The 11,898-nt window shown below is 28.8% G+C and overlaps 1 protein-coding gene across 2 annotated transcripts; it reads right to left on the bottom strand.

The window, feature by feature from the left end:
• Positions 1-681: 681 nt before the first annotated feature.
• On the bottom strand, positions 682-11,806 carry LOC145749870 (uncharacterized). 2 transcript variants are annotated; one of them, XM_082565750.1, is made up of 26 exons: positions 11,678-11,806; positions 11,385-11,528; positions 10,955-11,036; positions 10,695-10,792; positions 10,402-10,500; positions 9,747-9,926; positions 9,553-9,642; positions 9,007-9,189; positions 8,511-8,615; positions 8,234-8,363; positions 7,959-8,119; positions 7,571-7,714; positions 7,166-7,270; positions 6,908-7,037; positions 6,631-6,791; positions 6,341-6,484; positions 4,381-4,516; positions 4,106-4,224; positions 3,894-4,043; positions 3,644-3,811; positions 3,123-3,169; positions 2,915-2,959; positions 2,517-2,675; positions 2,135-2,167; positions 1,535-1,640; positions 682-1,169 (listed from the first exon to the last, which is right to left on the bottom strand). In XM_082565750.1, exons 1-26 carry the CDS (start codon positions 11,739-11,741, stop codon positions 1,138-1,140), a joined length of 3,015 nt encoding a protein of 1,004 aa, XP_082421876.1. In that variant the 5' UTR covers positions 11,742-11,806; the 3' UTR covers positions 682-1,137. The 2 variants fall into 2 exon arrangements, 1 of the variants encoding a protein (XP_082421876.1); XR_014283655.1 differs by lacking the exons at positions 682-1,169; positions 1,535-1,640; positions 2,135-2,167; positions 2,517-2,675 and having other exon boundaries at positions 2,928-2,959; positions 3,563-3,811.
• Between the last annotated feature and the right edge of the window lie 92 nt (positions 11,807-11,898).

Below are 11,898 nucleotides of genomic sequence, written 5' to 3'. Positions count from 1 at the left end.
GGTATCCTCGTGCAAGTTGGAAAAATTCCAACATCATTAAAAAAAAACTAAAACTTTGCGTAAACAAGAAAATGGCGGATTCGTTACAATTGTCTGATACAATAAGTTTTAGGGAAAACTTACTCTTCGAACAGGTAAACTCTGCTTCTGTAACACTTAGTTGACCTGTCCGTTTCTTGTAAGTGTTTGTCATCCAATATCAATCGTTTCTAAAATTAACAACATAACCTTAATTTGTTAGAATTTTTCAAATACGGCCTACTTAATTAAAAATACTTTAAAGGAAAAAATGTCTTATATAATATGGCTTTTCATGCTCAGTTTATTTTCTGCAAAAAAAAGTACAATAAACGGCTCAGAAAGGGTAATTTAAGAATATTTCTCTGTCTGCCAGCGTATGATCTTACGACGTCGTGCGTCACGTGACACCGATTGTGACGCTCTCGTTCGCTAATGACGTATAACCAACGATATCGTTAACAAGTTTCGTAACTACGTCCCTGATTTACGTAAGGTTGAATTGTTAAAAAAATTCCGTTTGTTAAGCAAAAACGCTTTAAATTAGATTACTGTTTTTTGTTGACTAAATTTAACAAAAAAATAGTTTTGTTTCATTATTTTCCTATTTAATTTGCAGTTTATATAATGTACTAAGTTTGTGCGGGAGACTATACACTACTGTGTCTCAAAACATATTTTAATCACTGCAAATCACATATCCAACACAAAAAGTCAAATTCAAGTTTACAAATAATAAATTCAGTATAAGAGTTTAATCGTTGTGTTATAGAAATCTCTACAATACAAGGATTACATGGCAGGAAAATGTTGCACCGCCACCAATTGGTAAAAAAATGTTACATTGCTACCAATTGGTATGTATAAATTATACCTACCATTCCCAACTTGTTTTGATATTATAATTTTTGTAAATACAATTAGTTTAAACCCAAAAACCTATATATTGACTACAGTATAATTCGCTTTAGCCTAAAGATCTTAAAAGCGATACAATGTTTGAATAAACAAAATATTTAGAAATAGAAAGCATATTCAGCTTAAACATATTTACATTTTACTTTATAAATCTTAAGCTGTAAACAAACTTAAAGCTATTTTAAGCAATATCTGTGGATTTTAATCAATGTCATTTCTGCTTCCCAGTCGATCTAAAATAAAAGTAAATAATTTAAAATAAAAAATAAATTAAGAATACAAAAAACAATATAAACTAAATCTTCAAATATCAAAATTTGTACATAATAAACTTATTTGAAAAATTAAGCTGTAAGATTTTAAAAACTTATTCTAAAATTTAATTTATAAAATACAAGTATTTTTAAACAAATTTTGTTTTAATAAATTTTGGGTAGTGTTTAATAGTCTTAAAGAAAATGAATTAAAGTGGCCAAAAGGAATTATATGTTTTCTTTCCTTACTAAATAAAAAATAAAAAAATTAACATAATAAGCCTATATAAGGTCTATCTAAAAATATTAAATCGTGGAAAGGTAAAAAACATTATTTATTTTACCATCAAGCATTTGCGAGCAAATATCTTTAGCAATTTTTGCAATATGGTCTTCAGAACAAGAACGTCCACCAGGGGCGCCATGGAAACGGGGCCTTTCAGGAATATTCTGCAAAGGGTGAACAACAAAAAGTTGTATAACAAACAAAGAAATGCCACAATATATTTTTAAAATGCAGCAGTCTTTTACTTAACTTAACCCATATGTGAAGAACATTGCCATTTAAATTAAATCAATTAATAAAATTTTGGCTTAACAACTAGTAATAAATATTAGTTTAAAAAACGTCCAAAAACAACAACGTTTTAAATCTTTGTTATTGAGATTTCTGATCATTATAAGCCGTAACAAATATATAACAATACGATATGAACATTTACGACTGCGGTAAATTACATATTACAGGCCTATACTTTAACTTTTTTACTACAAAAGTATATAAGTTTTATGTTCATGATAACCTTTACTAATCTCTAGTAATATGGTGTTCAATATAACAACGTTGAAATCACAAATTGGCATTTTGAGACTATATTTTAGGTGGTGCAAAAACTTAAGATGCAAAAAAAATAATAAAAAAACTAAGAAATGATGTTACTAACCTTGCCGGTGTCAACAATTATTCCTTGCATTTTCTACAAAATATTTAAGATGTAAAATTTATAAAAAACTAAGTCACAAGGTTTACAAAAAAAATTGACAGATATATAAATTATTCAGATATACCTAAATAACCTTTTACTATTTTAAATTGTCTTTTTTTGTAATTTAACCTAAAATAGTTGGTAACTCGTTAGGTGGGGCGACGCAGTTAAACAAAGTATTTTAGTAGCCTACACCATATTTTGTAATAAACTACTAAAATTAAAAAAATAACAACAAAACAGTTATTCACAGCCAAAATGCTAACCAAAGTAAGTCAATCCATAATCTGATAAACAAGTGATAAAAACTACATCATTTAATAATACATAACAAACTTACTTCTATAATAAAGTTAGCTTTGTCTGAATCGAAAAAACGGTTTATTTCAGCCTCCAAATCCTCCTGACTAAAATTGTAAAGATGCCCTCCCGAAACAGGCTCCCCGGGAGGTCCAACAGCTCCCCTTAACCCCCTAGCTCCCCGTTTTCCGGTTTTCCCCTATTCAGATAAAGTTATTTTTTTAGTTATCTGGTTTTAAATTTAATTTAATAAAATCGTAATTATTATTTAAAAAACGTAAACTAAGTCATTTAATATATACAACATGACATAAAACGATTTTATTTGTCTGTATATTTTTATTTATTTTTTAAAATTTTTTGCCACAATTAAACTTTTATGTCTAAGTAATATTTAAACCTTAAAAACAACCATTACTGTTTAAATAAAAGTTAAACCTGTTTGCCCTTTTTGCCACGAATACCTTTAGGCCCTTGTTTCCCCTTAAAATATAATATATTATTTTACAAATTAAAAAAAACATAAAAAATTAGCTTGAATTTTTTTAATCAAATTATTATAACACATTACTTCTGTTAAATAAATTATTTTCGGATAGAATATGTCCAGAATGGTTATAATAAAAGAAATAAACTACTATATTACTTTAATTCCAGGTTTTCCACGAATTCCATTCTTGCAATTGCAATTATCTAAAAAAATTAGCAAACATGTGTTAAAGAAAAATAAAAAAAACGCAGCCAACGTTGTATGTTACGTGCGTTGCTTTTAAATACAACAAAACAAATGATATATATTTATTTTTTGTAAATTTTTATTCTTGATGTGCAAAAGCCGACTCTATGGCATACCATTTATTGCCCCGACCCAGTCTCGAGTTGTCTTAGAAGTTTTCACTATCATCTAATAATGTTTGCTAGATAGTGAATCTGCCAATTGGTTCAGGGCCTGGCTGCAGTTTGTACTTTTATTGCGTCTTACTTAAAGGCGCTACGACATGGAAGCAGCAGGAATAAAACCAAGTTAATGTAACAATTGAGTTTTAAAATACTTGAAAAGGTGTGTGTTAAAGTTTACATACTTACTGTATGAGTAAGTTTAAAAGTGTGGAGGTAGAAAAGTTATGTTAACACGAAATAAAAACCACAAAACTATTTCCCACGAACTATTTCCTTTCTTGCCGCAAATTTTCCACATGAAGTTTTTTCTTATCGATTCCAGTCGTTTAAAGCTGGACACGTGATAGTAGAACATTTCTTTTGGTTTGGAGGCCGCGTTTTCGAGAATTTTATTTGAATTTTCCGTTCCAACGTTGACAACAAATAACTCAACTCCTAAACAAAAAATAATTTTAAGCTTGTCAAGGCTCTCCCTCTAAGATAAAATATAAAACTAGTTAAACAAAACAATACACACCTGAATTTTTCAGTCTTAACGCAGCATTTGTGACGTTGTCTCGAAGGGAACTCCTTGTTATAAGTACAACTACTTTTCTTGCATCAGGTCTTACCTCGTCAAACATGCGTTCAACTTCATCGAGGGCATGGCCGGCATAATTTTGACCACCTGGTTAAGTATCAAAGTTTTCATGTCATTTTACCGTTTGGATTAAAATTTAACCAACTCACCAGATAAAATAATATTATTCCACGCCACATCACTAAACAGTTCATTAAATCGCAGTTCGGTTTTCGTATTATCAGCAAACTGCACGAAGGCCAATCTAGTGTTTTTTGATTCACCGTTGCTAAATTTAAAATTAAACTCGTCAACGCAAATCTAATCCGGTAATTATTTGTTTAACAAATGCCAAATACATATTACTTACAAACGCAAATACAAAGTAAAGCAACTTAGCGATTTCATTTTCCTTATCGTTTTAAATAAATAAAAGTGTCCTTACATTTCTTCCACGAGTTCAAATGATTGACCAAGTTTCTTAAACCATGTAAAAAGGTAGTTGAAGTCCTTGCTTGTAACCTTATCGGAACTGTCAAACAAAAACAGAAGTTCTGTGTATCCTGATGAACACTTTTTGCCTAAAAACATAATAAATTGTTTTATTTTCGATTTTTTCGTGTTTCCCTATTTCCGGTGCGGAAAGGTAATGACCCGAACACGAAGAAACATTAATAACCCAGTCCCAGTCTCATTGTGACTTTAGATATTATTAATTATTTAATCAGCCGGTGGTTTTTGACTTAAAAATAGTTTGTACCATTAATTGTTTTATTTTAAGGGTGCCACAGTAGAAAAGTTGTGTAGATCAAACCCCAAAACTCATGTAACAAAGCCAAGTGTTTTAACCACAACACCAAGCTATGGGAAATGTTGCCAAAATCATAGAAATTAAACAAACAATGGGTTATTTTGTATAAGTACAAACAAACTTGCTGTAAGAATGTGTATTCTAAACTTTAAATCGTAAATAAATACTTTAAATACATTTTTACTTGTTTACAAATATTTAGCGTATTAGGAATTAAGTTTCATTTAATAAACTCTAATTTTAAAAACAACAACATGTTTATCCTCATTCAATGTGTTAATATTATGCAGCTTGTAAGATTCCGTTTTAAACAACGCCGTATCGAGAGTAAAGTTTACATTTATCCACAGGATTGTAGCTTATCATATCGTGAACCTAGATGACTTATATTAAGTTTGAGCTTAAAATGGTTGGTTGTTGACATGTAGACTACGAATATTTTTTAACAGTTTGTCTACTTCTTGCCCAGTAAACCCTAAGACACTGGTTTCCGCCACACGATATTGGAACATGTACTTTAAATTCTAAGTACTTATATAGCAACGCCAAAGTCAAACAAAACCGCACTTGTGACGCAAAGACTTTCGACTACAATAACTTCGCAAACATTAAAGATATACAGGCCATTGATAAGTTAGATTTATATCGGAACACCAACAAGTTACATCCAAGAATTACAAATACCCACGTAAATAGGCGGTCTTATTATTCCAATTAATTTTTTTTATAAATTGCTCCTTTTTATTAAGTCGGCACCAACAAACAGGTGCATATTTTATTGACAAGCTATATTTGTTTTTAATACTTGACCATTGTTTGTTTAAGCTGCCGTCAGAAAAAAAAAATATATATATATATATTTTGGGTAAAATTAAAAATAAAAAGTGCAAACTTATAGATTCTGTTTTAAATGAGCTTATTTTAAAACAAAATACTTGGCAGTTAGAAGCAGTAATTTATTCTTAAAAAATGTGTAAGTGCATGAACAAGATCGCAACCACTAGAAAAGTGCATTTAAATAAATAAGAAATAAATAAAAAACACATGCAATAAAAAGGATAACATGCATTGTGTCTAAATCGGATTTTAAACTTATTTTATTGTTTTACTTGAGCTACCTTTTTCCCTATTTTGTGTTTACATGAAATGATTTTATTTTGCCAATTTAGTTAAAGTTGTTACTGGCAAAATATTCAGTTCTATAAAATCAATTTTCTAAATGACTATTGAATGAATTGGGCTTAGAAGTTAATATTGCTTTGCTTAATGACAAATGGTTGAAAGTAAAATAAGGTTAAATAATAAGGTAAAAAGGTGACACCATCTAAATTTATATAAATAAAATAAATATTAGTCAAAATTTTGACACCTAAAATAATTGCATAGTCCATTGAAAACTAAAAGTTAGAAAATATAAAGCAGTAAAGCTTCTAATGCTTTAATAAAGCAGTAAAGCTTCTAATGCTAAAATATATATTTTTTAAACCAAAATTTTACAACACATACTTATATTTAAAAAACATTTAGTTTTGGTATACTCACAAAAAAAGCTACTTTTTATAACTTAGTGTAAAAATTAACACAAAAAATATACTTTGTGATTGATGTGGAATTGTTGTTGTAGGTAGGGTGGCTGTTGTTGTTGTAGTTGATTTAATTGTTGTTGGTTTTGTTGTTGTTGTTGTAATTGTTGTAGTTGTTGTTGGTGGTAAGGTCGGTAAACTTTGTTTACCTGAACCTGCAAATAACATTGTTAAAAATTTTTTTATGTAAAACTTTTATAATATTTTAAATATTTAAAAACAATAGGTAATAAAGCTTAGTGGACAACATATATGCAATATATGGTTTTATTAAAAACAACAACAAATGTTAACAACTTACAAGGCTGGTTGCGATAGAATTTAATTTCATCCAATTTCACATTAAGATTGTTTCCAACTGTCTTAAACACCCAAGCAGATAAACCAGGCTGTGCTGGTATCTCAACTTTTTTAAACTTCCAATTTACTTGAGCCATAGATATACTCCACACGTCTCGATCACTAATTAATTTGTATTTTTAAAATTGGTAAAAAAAGAAAGTAACACTTTTAGCTGAAATTTTTTTTACAAAAAATTTTAAAATAATTATAAAATTAGGTTTCAATCTAAGTATTACTTTAATGATAAAATGAATTGACTTGAAACAAGCGCTGATGCTTTGTAGTAAAATGAGATGCAAGAAGGTTCATTTATTCTCACACTGGGTGATGTAAGAGTAGCAGAATAAGTTGCCTTAGCTACATATCCTTAAAATTGACGAATTGTAATGTTTAAATTTAAGAATCAAACAAATTTTATATATGCCATTTAGGTTAATGACTAAAGGTGCTTACATAAAAAAAGACAAAATTCTTTTAAGATACAACAGTTATACCTAGATTGTCATTATAGTCTGAGGGTGTAAATTCTCTTTTCCAGCCATTATTTTGGTAATCACAAAATTGTTTTCTAGGATCCTCAAAATCACAGTCAACATCCACTAAATCAAGTATTGTTTAAATTATTTTAAGTAATGAAGTTTCACTGTCAGCTTTTGCAACTATAAGAACAAGGCTTTACAACACGGAGCTAATACAAAGTCAACTCAAGACTGGGTAAAGGTAACAAAAGTTACTTTATGTTTAGACTGTGTCATCTGTCCCAAATCAAGGACAAATAAATGCAAAAAAATTATGTACAAATTTAATATGTTTTTATTTTAATTTTATAAATCCAAGTTTTTTATTAGGTTAAACAGTTGCTGGTTAAGTGAAGCCAAAAATAAGCACTAAAAATAAACCCTGTGGTTGTTGAGGAATGAATGCTTTAGTTGATGTTGTTGGAGACGTTGTTGTTGGTGTTGTTGATGTTGTTGATGTCATTGTTGTTGATGTCATTGTTGTGGTTGTTGTTGATGCCACTGTGGGTTTTTTATCAACTGAGCCTAAAAAAATTTTTTAATGATCCTTCTATTTGTATAAAAGTTGATTTTACTTTTTCAAACAATCCAAATATTTTCACCCTACATTTAATCAGTAAGTTGGGTTTACTTCAAAAATAAAAAAATTTTGTCCCATTTACAGACCTTCTAATAAAACAAAATTCTTTTCGTAAAGCCTACGATCATTAAAATAAGGTAGGGTAGGCAATGACTAGTATCAATAATAAACATATGCAGAAAAACTTACAAGGCTGGTTGTGATAGAATTTAATTTCATCCAATTTTACATTAAGATTGCTTCCAACAGTCACAAACACCCAAGTAGATAAACCAGGCTGTGCTGGTATCTCAACTTTTTTAAACTTCCAATTTACTTGAGCCATAGATATACTCCACAGATCCTGGCCACTAATTAATTTAGATTTTTAAAATTGGTAAATATAAGAAAGTTACACTAAAATTTTTTTATTAAAAAAAAAAAATTTTTAAATTAAAAAAATAGTTTTCAGTTTAAAATTTTACTTGAGCGATAAAGTAAATCGACTTGAGACAAGCACTGATGCTTTGTAGTAAAATGAGATGCAAGAAGGTTTATTAATTCTTACACTGGGTGATGTTAAAGTAGCAGTTGATGTGGCAAGGGCGAAGTAACCTCAAAATAAACATCTTGTTTAATTTTAAAACCTTTTGTATTTAACATAGGCAATATTCTAATATAAATGTATTTTTAAATCATGGTATTATTAAAAATGTAGTTTAACCAGTAAAAAGAATAAACCTTAAAAATAAACGTTTATACCTGGGATGTCACTATAGTCTGAGTCTGTAAACTGTCTTCTCCAACCTTCGTTTTGGTAACCACAAAACGAGTTTGTATATTCTTCAAAATCGCAGTTAACACCAACTAAAAAACAATGGGACTTAAATAAATTAGGTGCAAATATGAAGATATTTGTGTAGTGGTTTTACAGTTTTTAAACTTTAATTAATATTAATATTTTGATAAATTTTAAACTACGTCAAATAAACTAGTTACTTCAATAATTTACATTGTGTTATGCTAAACAATCTGAACGACAAAAATAGCTTTAAACTAATATAAAACTAGTTACAACAAAGAAGCTATGCTTAACAATATTTTGTTATAAGATGTCAAAAACTTTAGCTATTACAAATGTTAAGTTAAAAAAATATTAATAACAAAAATAACATTTTAATACACATGACCAGATTTTTTCATTATAAAAAAAAGTTAAAAATATTTGTTTAAAAATGATAGTGCAATTATATTTGACCTTCACAAATTGGTGGAAGTCCCCAAGATCCATTTTCATCACAATCTCCTGTTGTTGGTGATCCTTTTTGAAATACATAACCTTTATTGCAAGAATATTGGACTCTGGCACCAAATACAAATTCAACTCCTCTTGTGTTTACATCACCATTTTCTGGTCTATCTGGCATAGGACATCGAACAACTAAAAGAATAAACAAAATAGTATAATAAAATATTTAATAAAAGAAATAAAATTTTTTCAATAATAATGGAAAAGTTTTAAGCAATTGAGAAAGTTTTTTTTAAATTCCTAAAAACCATGACCTTCCATTTCTTGGTAGCGGTTTAACATAATGAAATTTCATGATTCAACAATAAGTATGATAAGAAAAGTTTTTATTGAATTAGTTTGGTATTTACACATGAGTCATCAACTGGCAACACTACTTTAATGGTAATGTTACTATATTAGTACATGATTTTAAAAGTCTGTGGTATTATATTACACAGCATATTTATATAATTATAGCGAATCACACATTTTAAATATTTGATGTATACTCACTATTGCAAACTGGAACAGTGTTTTTCCATATCATATTACCATTGTTACTACGACATTGAAGATAATCCTTTCCGGGAGATATATTGTAACCTTAATGAAAAAAGAAAAAATATGTAAAAATTTAAAACCTTCAAAATAATAAAATAAGGTGTGCCTTATTTATATATAGAATTCTTATTAGGAAAAATTTATACCTTTATTGCAAACATATAATACTTTGTCTCCGAACAAAAATGAATTTCCATTATAATATCCATTTAAAATGTTCTCAGGTGGCCCACACGACCGCTTAATACAATTAAAATTAACTGGTGACCATGTGAAATCTGATTGGCAAGTTCGATATTCATCTGAATCTCTTACCATTCCATAACCTATAACAAATTTACTTTAGCTATAGCCTTTTAAAACAAACATTAAAGTGAGTTACTAGCAAACAACTGCAAATATATTAAATAATTTTTTTTAAACCTCTGAGTTAGCCTAAAAAAATGATGTGCTTAGTTAACTACAGCATTAATGTATTGAATATTAAGTCCAAGATTGTAAAGCCGTGGCACTGTGGCACTATAAAAAAAAGTGTGGCACTATAACCATTACAAGTCCTGCCAAGCCAAACCCCAACTGGCAAGTTAATTATAGGAAATTATATTCAATAACATTTCTAACTGCCTAAGGCAACTCAAAACTGATTTGAAGTAGGTTAGCTTATGTTAATACCATGGTCATTCTTACCTCATTGGGGACAACTATTTACAGATATAATGACATTAAAAAAAAAATTATTAAAAAATTTATTTTATTTTTTTATCTAAAACCTTATGAAAAATTAAGTTCAAACAAGCTCACCAGTTGAACATTTAAATTTCACTTCAGTGTAAACTGGAAATCCTGTTGCAAATTTCATAGGATAGGCATTATTGAACATGCCCAATCTTGGACACCCATCTTGTAACATAACAAAACATTTTTGAAAAATAAAAATAAAAAAAATTTTTATACATACAAAAATAAATATAAAGTATAATTAAGGCAACCCAAGAACTGTGATTTTCAATTTTATTTTTAGCCAACTCAATAAACTATCTAAGTATTCAAAGTACCCCTTTGTATTATAAGAGTGTTCAAAAAAGAATACTCACGAGTACAAACTGGTGCTGTACCAGACCATCCTTTATCTGATCGACAGTGTCTTTCTAAATCTCCGGAACTCAAATAATAACCACTATTACATTGATACCTAAAAAAAAGTTCTAATACTTAATCCCAACAAATTTATCTTAAATTTAAAATTTTAATATAGCCCTTTTTACCTGATTGTATTGTTTTTATATTTTAACATTTTCATTACTATTAAAACTTTTAAATAGTGTTTAATAATTAACAAAAATTTTTAACTAACGTTACAATGCTTTGGTAAAAATGTTTATTACTAAACCGAGCACTGGAGAATGGAACATCTTGCGGCACAACACAAGTCAACTCTATAAAAATAAAAGTTATACCATTTAACAGTTATAAAGCCGACAGCATGGTGTAGTAGTAAGAACACTTGCTACACCACATAAGGTCAGGGGTTCAATCACCACTGCTCTTATGTTGTAGCGGCCTTAAGTTAGGTGCTATAAACGGTATGAACTCCTGCTGAGCCAGCACTACTCAGCAGCATAATTATAAGTTTATTTTAATTTACTATATCCCAAACTGCTAAAGGCAACAAGACTTTAAACTGTTGTTACTTTATGTCGCGACCTTCTCACAGTGAGAATAAAAATATATAAAAAAGGGCCAAATTTTATTAAAACAACAAATTAATAAAATAATATTTTTACCTGGGTTATAACAGGACAGACCACATAATCCATCACATAAACAGTTTTTTAAAACTCCTCTACAATCTGATTCTGTTTTGCAAGCTTTTGGGCAAGCTCTGGTTGGATCTCCATCAAAGGCTGCTTTCTCATCTCTATCTTCACCTAAAAACAAATTTCAATAAATTTTTAATATTTTTGTGAAGTATGCCTAAAAAATTCTGTGTTTTTACAAATTACACCAAACAGTTAAAAAACTTGCAAACGGTAGTTAAATATACAAAATAATTATGTTAATATATTATCTTGCTTACACTCGAGTGATTTTATTTGACAAATAACGCTTGCAAACAACAAAATAAAAATATATTTAAACATTCTTTAACTATCTGGCTGCAGCAAAACCTTAAAAGTATTTCTGTTTCGTGAGCGCACATTATTTCTTGAGTGTTTTTATACTTTTTGAGTGATTGTTGTAAAAATTTGTGGTCGCAAGAAAAAATGACTTTCTATTTTTTCGAATTTTTTTAGGTAA

Source organism: Corella eumyota, chromosome 4 (assembly GCF_963082875.1).
Source record: "Corella eumyota chromosome 4, kaCorEumy4.1, whole genome shotgun sequence".
NCBI lineage: Eukaryota > Metazoa > Chordata > Ascidiacea > Phlebobranchia > Corellidae > Corella > Corella eumyota.
This window is presented reverse-complemented; position numbering and strand designations above follow the sequence as displayed.

Coding starts and splice junctions, on each gene's coding strand:
- LOC145749870 (XM_082565750.1), bottom strand. CDS start 11,741: ATGTTTAAATATATTTTTATTTTGTTGTTTGCAAGCGTTATTTGTCAA. Junction 7,271..7,570: donor CATTCCTCAACAACCACAGG/GTTTATTTTTAG, acceptor TACTTGATTTAG/TGGATGTTGACTGTGATTTT. Junction 1,170..1,534: donor TTGCTCGCAAATGCTTGATG/GTAAAATAAATA, acceptor CTTTTATTTTAG/ATCGACTGGGAAGCAGAAAT.